The 13,351-nt window shown below is 36.5% G+C and overlaps 2 protein-coding genes across 18 annotated transcripts in view; one reads left to right on the top strand and one right to left on the bottom strand.

Annotated features, from left to right (window-relative positions):
* The window catches only part of MARCHF7 (membrane associated ring-CH-type finger 7), a 37,079-nt gene extending 28,849 nt beyond the window's left edge, over positions 1 to 8,230 (top strand). For 6 of the 15 annotated variants that reach the window (XM_039493604.1, XM_039493594.1, XM_039493589.1 and 3 more), the window contains 3 exons: positions 630 to 739; positions 2,542 to 2,655; positions 7,330 to 7,736. In XM_039493604.1, coding sequence (XP_039349538.1) covers positions 630 to 739; positions 2,542 to 2,655; positions 7,330 to 7,515 — 410 coding nt within the window. In that variant the 3' untranslated portion in view covers positions 7,516 to 7,736. Of the gene's footprint in view, positions 1 to 629; positions 740 to 2,541; positions 2,656 to 4,561; positions 4,611 to 5,647; positions 5,709 to 7,287 lie in introns of all 15 variants that reach the window. The other 9 variants (XM_039493596.1, XM_039493590.1, XM_039493597.1 and 6 more) reach the window with 6 other exon arrangements.
* Positions 8,231 to 8,953: 723 nt separating this feature from the next.
* The window catches only part of CD302 (CD302 molecule), a 37,552-nt gene continuing 33,154 nt past the window's right edge, over positions 8,954 to 13,351 (bottom strand). For 2 of the 3 annotated variants that reach the window (XM_039493608.1, XM_039493605.1), the window contains one exon: positions 8,954 to 13,083. In XM_039493608.1, coding sequence (XP_039349542.1) covers positions 12,890 to 13,083 — 194 coding nt within the window. In that variant the 3' untranslated portion in view covers positions 8,954 to 12,889. The remainder of the gene's footprint in view (positions 13,084 to 13,351) is intronic. The other variant, XM_039493606.1, reaches the window with a different exon arrangement.

Genomic DNA, 13,351 nt, shown 5'->3' with positions numbered 1-13,351 from the left:
ACCTCCTGAAGTCTCTTCCAACCCTAATCTTCCATGATTCTATAACTTTTTAATTATAATGACTTTATAACAAGGCACAGTATCGCAGAGTTATAAGTATTGTGGAACCCTAGCATTCCTTAGTGATATCAAATCTGGTCAAATGAATGCCTTGTTTTAAGGAATACTAACAATGTTCAGAATAGCCATAACTTTAAACTAATTGTTTAGCTGCAGAGCACATGAAAGTGGAAAATTTGGGAAATCTCTCAGAAAATGGGAATGTCCACATCTTTAAAAGCTGGTATTGCAGTCCAGAAAAATCTGTTCATTAAAAAACTTCAGCACTTAACAGTTTTATGCTGAATTTAGGTATTGTCCTATATATGTGGACGGCATTGAGATTAAAATTGGTTTGGGGGTTTTGCTGAGCCATCATAAGAGGCATACAAGAATAAACCAAGTAAACTTTGACAAAAGAAAAAAGTCTGGACCATAACCCTGTAACAGATATTCCCTACAGTGACTCCAACAGTATTGCTGTCATACTTCCTTTTTGTTTAATCTTGCTATGTAAAATTGAGTCAGTCACTTAGACCATAACATCTAGCCTTGAATATATGATCTGACTCTTGTTTTGTTTCCATAAGGTTCTTCTTTGGAAGCAGTAACTACCTGTGAGCTGTGTAAAGAGAAGTTGCATCTTAATCTTGAGGATTTTGATATTCATGAACTCTATAGGGCACATGCAAATGAACAAGTTAGTATATTTTGCCTAATTTGGTAAGTGTCAGTCTAGTGCTGGAAGTACAGGGTTCTTTTCTTTTTTTTAAAAGAAATATTGGTCGGATACCATGCACAGAATATAAATTTATTTAGGCTATATTCTGTCTCCTGTCTAAGTGGAATAAAATAAATGAGAATTGGCTGCAGATTCTCAACATAGTCCCTAGTAGGTATAGACTCAATATAGATTCCACCTTGTAGTCTGTTTTTTTTTAGCAGTTACTCTGCTTGATGTCTCTGAAATAAGATTATATGAACATAGAAATACTGGTATGAACCTAGGATCAAATTCCAGATGGATTCAAGGTGGTAGCTAGCTTTCTGCATACTTAAACATCCACATTGCATGCATGATAAAAATGCTTTACAACTCCACAATCTCTAATTAGATTTGTAGACACAGTGGAAAAATTTCCCCCTAAAATTTGCTATTCTGCTGCTTGCCCCACCTAGACAAACAAAAATGGGGCCCTGAAATAGTCACTCACTGCTTAAGATATCAGCATACTTAAAAAGGAACACTAACCCACTTTGGGTGTGCATATAGTGTGTTTTTTTTATTACTAGACACAAGTATCATACAGATGGCTACTAAGAAAGTACAAAGTTTTTGTTCAAAGTATTTTCCTACACTTTTTGCTTGGTACTTTACCTTTGTGAATATAGTACAACCTCAGTTATGTGAATAATTTCCAATAATCTGGAAATTTAATAATTGTTGAATAAGGAGGACATGACCCAATTTATGCATAGTAAGTAAGAAAATTGAAAGCTGAGGTTTGCATTATGTGTACTCTGAATCGGATCTCAACCCAGATACCTATGTGGATGTCCAAGAGGAAAAATCACTTACTTTTAAGTAACTATAAGAATCCAGTCACTTGAGGCCAGATCACGAACGTACTATTTGCATTGGTTAGCAGATACACTCACAGGACTAGTCTAATTGAAATCAGTGGGACTATACCTGGAGTAATTGCTTGCTGGTGGGAGTAAGGGATTTGCAATTTGTTCCTAAGGAACTGACTTTTTTTTTTTTTTTAAACTATTGTAACACTAGTCTATGCAGTGTAGTTATAGACTTTTCAGTCCCAGGAGATTAGAGACACAATAGGTGAGGTTATATCACCCCACCTATTGGACCAACTTCTGTTGGTGAGAGAGACAAAGCTTTCAAGCTTGTCTTTCTAACCAACAGAAGTTGGGCCAGTAATTGCTACAATAGTCATTTCAAGTTCTTTTGTATTACCCTACTTTAAAACTTTATTTTCTCTGCCATTAATCATTAACTATTGAAAGTTAGTTTTCCCCTCCCCCCCCTTTACTAGATGAAGTTGCATACATTTTTCCTGTTATCTTTCAATGGCTCTCTCCAGTTGGGAAAAGAGGTTAGAGGGCATTTTTGCTTTCTGCTATTCAGCACTGAAGTGAGCTAATAGTTTTGGGATCTATGAAAAGAACTGCTTAAACCATAAAAAGCCCTGATCCTCAAATCTTTGCTCACAGACTACTCCCCATTGACTTCAGTGGAAGCTCTTGTGTGAGTAAAATCTGTTTGCATGAATAAGTCTTGAGATCAGGCCTAAGCAGTTTTTAGTTATGATTTCATAATTACTTGGAGCACTAAGATCAGAAATGTAGTAGGAGATATTTTAAAGCCTCTGCATCTGTTATCCTCCCTCAGTATACTACCATTAAAACTTGGCACTGATATGCTTTTCATATTGCTTATACAAAAAAGTTTGATTGTTGAATTTTTCTTCTATCCCCTTCAAGGCAGACTATGAATTTATCAGCTCTGGTCTCTACCTTGTAGTGTTGTTACACTTGTGTGAACAACGCTTTTCTGATATGCTGGGAACTGCAAGTGAGGCCAGCACACGTGTCAGGGTGAGTCTCATTTTGTGGGTGGCATTGCTTGTATAAACATTCAGGTTATTTGGTGAGTTCTTACCTTGCTATGCTCATACACTTACAGCTCATTTCCTGTGCACTTTATTTTGTAACCTCTAAAATGTGGTTGTACAGTCTAGCATAATGGGGCCATGATTTTAATTGGGGCTTCTAGGTGCTACTATAGTACAAGTAGTAATGATAAAATCCTAGTTCCTGTCTTTGTGAGAATTGCATCATGCAGTATTAAAATAAAAGTATTTTGCTGACAAGACTATTAGTGTTTAAAATAAACAGGGCATTGAATATTTTAGTGGTCTGGTATGATAATGAAAACAGATATATTCAAAATTTAATTTCACAGAAGTCTTAGAGGAGAAGTCTTAACTGGAAAAAATCTGATTACAAAATCTCCAGTTGTACAAGATGTACAATTCCAAATATCAAAATCAGATGTACTCAACCAGTCTTAAAGATACCACACGACACTAATCTCCCTTTATAGTACTAGGGTCTGAACCGGTAATAAACACCCATCTGCAGGATTTGGCCCTCAGTTTGCACTTCTTTATTACATTATAGCTTGTCAATTTAGAGTGCAAGTCAAGAAATAACTAGAGGAAACTCTTACTAGTCATATGATTGGATATTTATCCTAAAAATTTTCTTGATCATTTAAGAGTATAATAAATGATGTACTAGTAATTCAGTATCATGGGAAATCTTTCTTTGACCGGAGTCTGATGCAGCAACCTAGTTGTTATATAGCTAGAAGCTCTTTGGTATCCTATAATGGAAAAAAGCTCTTTAGCAAATTAGCTATTGAAAAGCTAGTCCTTGTAACAAGAAGCAAAACTGTAGAAAGTGTGAACTTGTTCCATGAAACCTTCAAATTATCAACACCTGGCCATGTCTATTTTTGGTTTGTTTCAGATAGTATGCCTAGACTTAAGCATTTGGGGTAGGGAACTTTGTTGGCTCTAATCTCCTACTGCGCAGGGTCATGTACATTTATGGTGCTACACGTATAAAGTATATTATCACCACAACTTTCAATTTATGGTGTATTGAATATGGTTCTGAAAGCAGCTTTAACTATAATAATTAGTAAATTTTAATTGCTAAAAATCTAGGTTCAGATTTTCAGTGATGCCACGGGATTTGTATACCCCATTTACATGAAAGTTAATGGGAAACTGGGCATCCAACTCCCTCAGAGCTTTGAAAATCTCCACCCTAATCTTTTAAAGCATTAAAGTTGTAATTAGTGACTTATTTTATTGTATTTTAAGCCTTCTATTTACTAGAGTTTGCATAGGTTCTTTAGTGTAGATTCTGACCATCTAGTCAAGTGCGTTCTACTTCCCCATAAAATCCTACTATATTCAGATTAACGTAGATGGAAACTAGTTCACGTAATGAAGTCATTACTCATTAGATCAATTTATATACTGAGTTGCATTTAGTTTATCTATTCTAAAAATTACATTTTGTAACACTAGGAACCAAATAGCATTTATTAAAGTTTTTCCCATTTCCATAACTGACTGACTGTATATTTGACTCTTAAATTAGACATGTTTTCCAGAATTTAGAGCATGCACATGACACCATTGACTTCACTGTCAGGATCCTTTGACACAGTGGAGATTCACACTTCCAATTGGTATTACACAAATAGTCTGATACAATGTGCCTTATTTTTTAATAACTTAATCTTTGTATTGATGGCTTATGCTGATAAGGGCATAGAGTGACTCCCTTGGAAAGGGCTTTGGGGTAAAGGCATAAAATGCATTTTTTTTTCTTAAAGAAGAAAGCAAACCTCTGTGCTAATTTGTTGCAAATTTTTGCATATTATTTTTGCAACATTTAAATTACTTTCTCTTTACCTTGTTTCTAGTTTATTAACCTTGCAAGAACTCTTCAGGCACATATGGAAGATATTGAAAGTAGGTGGCTTTTCCTTTCCAGATGCGTTCAGTTTCACTTCAGGTTAAACCAACATAGGGCAACTAAACTGAAAATAATCCTGCTCAATATAAAACCAAACATAAGTGCTGAAGCTGGCTTGTGAGTTTATATGTCAGTGGCTATTTCATCATGTAACACTGGAAGGGTGTTGGGAGTGAATTGGCATCTAGATTAAGGGCTCAGATTAGCTTTCCTAAATGTTTATAGTCTGTTGGGGAGTGGATTTATTTTTTTGAGACCAGTAAGACTATCCTCTGTAATTGAAGCCTGTGCATAACAGTACCAAGATTCTTTAATTATTCAGATTAACTTATCTTCATTTATTGGAGTAATTAGTTCCCAAACTGTAGTTTGTGGTCACTTGGTGATGACCTGCAGACTGTTCCTTTTTTAATAGCAGTTTTATTAGGGGAAGGCAGCTTAAATTGCATTTGAGACTGCTCAGGTGATGCACATCTCTCCCTCTGGCTCCCCTAACCTGAACCATTTTGGCTATGCCTCTGTCAGCACCTGCTTTTGTGATACACACTGGTCAGTTGCAAGACTTCTAGCAGAGTGAAAGTATAATGACTGGGTAAACTTTTCACTACCTTGTTCCTGTACCCTGGGCTATGCTGGCAGAAGCCTGCGTAGCCTAGTGCTTAAACTTGCATGGATCTAAATGTTGTCTTTTGCTTGTTTGCTATGTGTAGACATTGGAAAGCTATTGATGACTGCTTTGATTTGTCAACCTCAGTGTATGGATGACTCTCTTTATAGAAAAATGGAATACAGGTCATAAGGCATGAATATGATTTGCATCCATGAGATGAAGTGTTCAAAGTACTGTAGGGATAGTTCTTTTGCTTGTGCTGCAGGAAACAAATTATGATTTAGTTTCATGAGCCTGAATGCATGACTTCATATGGTAATGGTCTAGTTGTTAGCTAGCTAGTATTTTTCTAAAACAAAGGTGACCAGAATTTTTTATAAAATAACTTATTCCTCATTTAGGTAACTGTGTTCCTTTTTATAGAACAAATGAATTCTGGAATGAGCCTTTTCTCCTTGAGTTTGATCTGCAGAGAATTTGACAGGTGATTTATCAATTGGCATAAACATTGAGTTTGGGAGTCGGAAATTGTGCATTAATGCACAATTAGTGCAATAAATTATGCTCTCCCTCACAAGTCTTTACAAAAGAATTTAGTTTTTGAGGGGAAGGGGAGAATTGAGGCCAGGCTTCCCTTTTAACTTATACTTAGGCTTGGCACAATTGAATTTAAATTGGTAGTCATCAGTAAATGTTGAATTTACCTGACACAGAAATCAATGGGAAAAAATGTCAATCAATAATAGCAGTCTGTGAGTGCAGGTTTCCCACACATTACACCCACAGGGATGTGGCATCATTGATGTGCAGAAAGCCCTCTGCAGCCCCACTGTAGTGGCCCTGTTCACTCACTCACTCGACATATGAGAGTTGTCACCAGAAAGGAGGTGTGTTCAGCAGTGGGTGACCTCCCCCACTCTTGGGGGCTTGTCTTCCTCCCTGTAGTCCTGGCCAGAAATGTCTGCTCAGTCCCACCAGCCACCATAGCCTTCCCTGCACCCTTGGCTTCCAGGGATCCAGTTTCCCCAACAATGCAGGGAATCATCTATAACCCTGCTGTGAAAAATGTATTAAACTGATAAAAGGAGGGAAGGTTAAAAATACTGATTGCATTTACAACAAAAAAAGAAATTGAATCTGCCACAGCTACTTATATTGCAGCTATTCAGGAACAAGTTGTTCCTGAATGCAAGTAGGTTTATTCAAGATGGTTCAAAAGTTCTTATACTGACAGCTTAGGATCATCTATATGGAAAACTATCATCTCCCACTTTAGTATGAAAAAAAGAATTTCAGCAAGTATGTCTTAACATAGCACTAAGCAGTTTAGGGCACTTAACAGTAAAGGAAAAGTAGTTATAGAATTGCATTGCTCACCCAAAAGGTGGTTGTACTTCTGTGGTGGTGGAAGATTCCTGTGTACACAAACATCTTAGAGCACATTAGGATGAGTGTTGCATATATATACACATTACTATTTTTTTTTCAATTTGCAAATGTGTATTCTTTCCTCTGTCCCTCTCATGCAGCCCTATATAAATTTCTACCACGATTTTCTATAGCACATAGTACTAGAGAATCTCTGAAAACTAGGAAAATTGTTACTTTGAAACAAAAATAAGTGACTCAGCCTGGCTGACAGCTTCATAAAACAATCAGTTTTCTAAAGTATCCTCTCTGTCTGGGATAATGAATCTTTTTAGATATTTTAGAAATACCTGAATATACTTTGTTCGCTTTGACTTTTCACCCCCACAACCACCACTGCTATGGTGTTTCCCTGCCATAGCTACTGGTGTTAGTCACCATAAAGAAGGGCCAGTTTATACTCAGGCTTAAGCAGGTACAGGTGTTTGGGTTGTATGTTTTTTGTTTTTTTTTAGCCAATGGCAGCTGCATGTAATGTTTGATGCATTTTTCTAGGAGCTTGCATTCAAACTTGGAAAATCTTGCATTTGAATGGTCTGATTCTTATGATAGAAAATTCTGAATTTTGGTATTATAAATTAAATCTCTTCTATTCACATTTAAACTAAAAACCATTTTAATTCTACATTTTACAGACCTTTAAGAAGGCTTTTGATTGTACTATATTGTTCCAACAGCTTCAGAGGATGAGTCTGAAGACAGTGATGCTGGCAGAAGTTTTGACACTGCTTAATGCTGCAAGAGCCAAACAGAAGTGCTGCAAAGATGCTGAACTAGCAAGAAAGTACCATCAATATGCATTTATTTTTTGCTCTTTAGTAGAAAGCGCATTGAATATTTACTATAGTTTAACGCATTACTGAACTCATCTGTTGCTGCATACCAGAACACAAACAATGAATCTGAAAACTATTCCGCAAGGTGTGCAAGAGTTAGATATACAATGCTGTATCCCCTTTGAGATGGGATCTTATGCCTTGTTTTGAAAAAGTAGATCTTAAATATTTAAGGAAGTCATATCTCCCTTTCTATTAACGTCTTACTGTAGTCAGTTAGATTGCTGGATTGGTCTATCAAGTTTTTCTCCTATATTGGTAATTGTGTTTTGGGGTGGCGGGACCCATGTACTTATAGCATAAATTTTCCTTTTAAAAATGCTTAAGTTGTAGTTTCTTATAATCACTTGCTTCCAGTGTTAACATAGGATGAATGGGTACTGTAAAACTACAGTGTTGAGTTTCCAAATTTTATTTGAAGAGTGTTAAACTCAACAGCAATAAGAACTTGCAAGGGGCTTCTATTATTAAAGTGTTAATGATGGCTTTTTTATGTACTGATTTGGAAATTTGAGATTATATTTGATATTATGTGGATATTCCATTAAGGAAATATTGCAGCTGTAAACTCCTGCATTTTGGCATTCCTGGCAGAAATGCAACTTGATAGGATTTAAAATCTTAATTGACCTGTTTAGTTTAAAAACCTTTTTTAGATCCCACATTCACTGTTAAAGCACTGGTTATATCAATGTGTTTTCTAGTGTTGTCACTTCTTTATAAATAAAGATGATGCATAGAACCGTGCTGGAATGTTCCTTTTTTAAAACATGGGTAACTGTAGAATGGTCTCCCTAAATTTAACATGGTAGCAAGATCTACACATCTCACCTTGTAAGTCTGGTAACATATAGACTGTCTTAATGTTCTCTGTATAACCTGGGGAACAATTTACTAGTGTAAAAACTACCACCACTCTGGGAAGAAGTTAAGAATGTATATTCAACCTGTCATGTAGAGAAGAGCCTTTCTGTAGGATACTTAAAATTATCTGGGGTCAGACCTCTACCTATCTTTTTTTTTTTTTTACAGCTGCATTTGGTTAGAGACCTCTGTAAGGGAGTAGATGACTAGTGACAACTTTTTCAAGGGAAACAGATACATAACATGGTCAAGGAGAATCCCTCTATTCCAACTAAATCGCTTGTTCTATACCATTATAAATAGTATTCTTCCTTCAAACTCAATTTGTAATATGCATAAGCACTCTAGAATCTACCAATTCTGAGATTAAAAGTTGCCCTATTGGATTATCTAGGAAGTTCACTGCCAACACAGGCCAGTTCTTGACAGTGTATAGCTGAAACAAGTTTTAAGTGACTAGTAACATGGCTTCTACTACTTCCTGCCATGGAGAAGGTGTGGCCACTTAAAACTCCCCTACTAGGCCTAAGCAACATTTTGCTGGGCCCAAGACAAATTCATAACACAGGCTCCTATCCCATCCTAGACAGACAGACACTAATGAAAGAAAAAATTATATTTTATTTTTGAAAGGGCACACACAGGCCTTAATCACTTTACAACTTTAGTTCGGCCTTTTTCATAGCAAAATCACAAACTATCTTACTACATTTTTTTTTCTTGAGGTCACACACAGACAAAACAACAACATGACGTAAGTGTTACCTGTGCCATAGTAGATAATCTACAGTTTTGAGTGCTAGCTTGCTGAAACTTTTTTCAGCTTCTGCTTATCACCGGCAGTGTACAAAAAATTCGTAGACTATGTATGCTTCACTGAAAATTACTTGTATTTTTGTTAATCTCCTTAAGTAATGGCTTCCTTCCCAAAAGTAGATTTTTTTTTTTTTGCGCTAGTCCTTGCAGAATCTTTTTTTTCTCTTGTATGAAGTCTTGCATTTGAGGAAAAAATTCAGGAAAACTAGGGCCATCCACATCTTTTGGTCTTGATTTCTGGAGCTTCTGAATTTTGAAGAAATGCAGTACACCAAATAAAAAAAAAATTTACAATCTAATGTGTTTAGCCACAATCCTGAGTCTTAAAAGATGGAAAAAAAACAAAACCCCAACATGCATCAGTAAGGAATGCAGTACTACATTCTCTTGTTTGTTGAAAACTTGAGTCTGATGGTACTGTTACCATGATTACCTTTGGCAGTCATTAGATTGGAATCACTATTCATCTGGCTGCTGTCCTTTAATTTCCACAGTCTCTATACTGAAAACACCACAATTTGTTTTTCTTCATCCGGTTTCCCAGTTTGTGCGTTGCGTGAACCAGGCTGAGGCCTTATCTGACTAGAAAAATTAGACCCTTGACATACTTCAGCTTCTTTTCCTTAAACTCTTGGAGTTTCTGGCTGTCTGATTTGTATTTATAGCCAGACATGGCAATATTAATGATACACCAGTGACCAATGCCCTCTATGCAGTCTGAAGGTACTGTTATGTGTCTCAACCCTTTTAGGCATCCCAGAGGACTAGCTCACTGTTCAGAATTTTGCTTCTGTTCAAATCCCATATCTGATTGGCTCAGGTAGATTGCAAGATCTAGATGCTACATAGATCCACAGGTACAATCAAACATACTGAGGTAATGTTTAGTCAAACTCAAACATCTAAATTTTAGCCTAAATTTTTCTCATGGTGATGGATGAGCTTGTGGCCCTCTGCCTGGACCCCCTGGTGGATCAGGCCCCCATAATGTATACCCATTTTACCTCACTTTACTTGAGGCCTGCTTAACAAAATTAAAAAAAATCTAGCTCTGTTACCACTGAAGCTTACACATACATACATTTTTTTGTAGTGCACTCTGAACAGACTAGTTTTCCTCTAGTGAGGTTTACTACTTAAGTTTGCATAAGTGAGCACGATTACTGCTGTCATGTCTGTGGGTATGTATGTCTACACTTAAAACAAACAACTTGGGTTTAGATAGCAGTGTAGACATGCCCACTGAGCTTTTAATTCAAGTTAGCAGCTCAAATTCAACCCCACACTCACCTATAGGCTTTAACAAGTTCCTAACCCAAGTTAATAGAGTTATCATCTCCATTACTGTTTAACTCTGGTTCACTAACCCATGTTAATCTTTTTTGCAAAAGTGGATAAACGCCCATCTATACTTCACAGGAATATGAACACTTAATACAATCCTCCTACTCTGTCTATGGAATCTGAGAATGATGTTTCTCTTGTTCAGTGACTTGACAATCCACAGACTGGAGTACTGCCTTCAGTGCGTGCGTGCTTGCTTGCTCTAGTTTGTATAGCTGAGAATGCTGCCAAGGGGGATCACTTGATCCAGAACTTCTGTACATAAACCATGAAAGCTCTTAGCTTTGCTACAACATTTTGGCTATAACTATAAACTTAGATCTAGCTGTCTCAACTCTGCACCAGCATGCAGGAGTAGCTTATACTGCTGTAAACTCAGAGAAGAGCTACCATTCAATTACTTAGTGCACTTTGTTCATGATTAGTATCTTTAACACTAGGTGCTGTCCTTTTAAAGGCTAGGCTCAGGCAAACTTGAATGGCACCTTGAGAATTTTCCCTGGTCCCTCTACAGGAATGAATACAGCTGACTACCTCAACAAACATTCTATTCAGCCCTTAGACAACATACACCCTAGTGCCATTCACATGAAATGTTTTAAACATTCCTATATCTTTTTAGCAGACAAAAGGATTAGAGCAGCAAAAGTCCCTTCAGGGAAAATCTCCAACAGGTGAATAAAGAGCAATAGGCACGAAGCTTTCTCATGTTTGAACCATTTAGATTTTGTAGAAAGATTTGATGAGGAAGAGATGAGTGCCTATAAAACCTGAGCTCATATCACCTAAGAAGGCGAGGAACTGCAAAAAAGGAAGACTGCTAAATTTCCTACTGCTCCTATTATCTATAGAGAATAAGGTCAGCCTCCATTTCTTTGCAGTTCCAATCCAGTTTCTGCTCAAGAAATACAACGAGGAGTCTGGTGGCACCTTAAAGACTAACAGCTTTACCCATGAAAGCTTGTGCCCAAATAAATCTGTTAGTCTTTCTTTAAGGTGCCACTGGACTCCTTGTTGTTTTTGTGAATACAGGCTAACACAGCTACCTCTCTGCTACTTGCTCAAGAAATTAAGATTTAATTTCATTAAGTTCTGAAGGAAGCATACTGTATACATATAAATATTCTGTTCCTTATCATGCTATTAACATCATTTACTGACTATTGATTGGTGTGTATCAAATCTACCTTCTCTAATACCAATTCCTTTGCTTCACAGAGATGTGGACCTCCCTTGAGAATCTTCACTCAAGGTTTTGGTCTTTTTGCAGTCTCACTGGGTAAAATGCAACATTTTAAAGCGCAGAAAAGAAAATTTGTGGCAACAGAGTACACATGCACACAGCAGTCTTTCGGTTTTGTTTTATATATTAAAACAGTTGCAAGTTAGCCAGATGAACTCTTGGCAGTTTGCCCACTAGTTTCCCCCTTAAAAAAAATAGGATGACTACATATTGCAGGGTATAGAAAGCTAATTTTGCAATCAAATAAGCATAGCTATAAATGATAGCTGCTAAACCCTGATCAGTGGAGGCAGACCCCTGTTCCTGTGCACAGGCCAAATGATTTCTATGCAACTTAAAGGGTCTGCACAACTGGGACCAAGACTTGACATCTTAATCCTGCAGCTACAATGAGCTGCAAATACAAAATTAGAGTTTGTGAACATTTGAACTCTAATCCTAATTTGAACTGGGCAAATAATTTGAGGAATTTCACCTCCCTCTTTTAAATTGTTTGCAGATAATTTGCTTAGTTTTGTCTCAAATTACTCATTTTGGGTAATAGTTTTTTTTGTTTTTTTTAAACCAGTTTCATGAGTCTGAATGGTTTGAAGTTCAGACTGTTTTGACTGGATGCAGATCACGTGGCTCATTTTCTGTGCATTGACTGGAAGTTCTTTGAATTAAGGTTTCAGTGCAAACACATCCAAATTTTCCTTCTATACTATTTGTTTAAAATGAGCTAGTCTTTCAAACTTTTATTTGCTAAAATATTCACAGGAATGAAAACCAATCATGAACACAGATGAAACAAATGAATTTAAAACCTGTTATGGAAATCTGCAGAATTTTTGAAATCTTAACATTTGTTTAAATGCTTGCTCTTTTCAGAATGATACTTCACTGAGACAGACCAACTCATACTCCAGGTATTTCCAGGTGCCCTAAATACATTTGGAGAGAATTTTGAATATGAGCTCTGACAGCCCAATGGGAAATACTTTTGACTATTTTTAGTCTGTCTTCTCTATCTGTGTCCTAACAACTAGCACATTATTATGTGAGTAAAGTTATGCATGTGCTTACAGGACTGAAGCCTAAATATGGGTAAGATGTCACTTTTGGCATAAAAATAAAATTGTATAATTTTACATTTTAAGCAGTATACTCATTTTCTTCATCTATTAGAACAGTTTCATCACTGTATGGCATTTCAGCTGTTGAATGGTGTGTTATACATAAAGCTCCAGAAGACACATTTCTTTTGTACAGGAACCAAAATAATGCTGCAGAAACTGTCACAACTATGGTAAAAATTATGACCAAGGTGGTAGTCAAAGCAGTTTTATCTGAAACAAAAGAAGATAATCTTGTAAATAACCATTCACACACTAGGTATCTATACTAAAGGGGATATAAACATTAAGTGCACAGTTATCAAGTTTATTTTTTAATTAATTGCATTCATACTGTTTGTTCAGTGGCAGCACATGGAAACCTTGGGATTATCTGGCAAACATCCTAAACCATTAGCTCTTCCTTTCCTGTCGTCTTAGCTGACGTTTTTTGTCATTTAATTGCTTAGAAGAATTCCAGTTGTTGGGACTTCTTTTCAAA

Source organism: Mauremys reevesii, linkage group 11, assembly GCF_016161935.1.
Source record: "Mauremys reevesii isolate NIE-2019 linkage group 11, ASM1616193v1, whole genome shotgun sequence".
In the NCBI taxonomy this organism is placed as follows: Eukaryota; Metazoa; Chordata; order Testudines; family Geoemydidae; genus Mauremys; species Mauremys reevesii.
The sequence above is the reverse complement of the archived record's forward strand: the minus strand, read 5'-3'. Positions and strand labels throughout refer to the sequence as shown.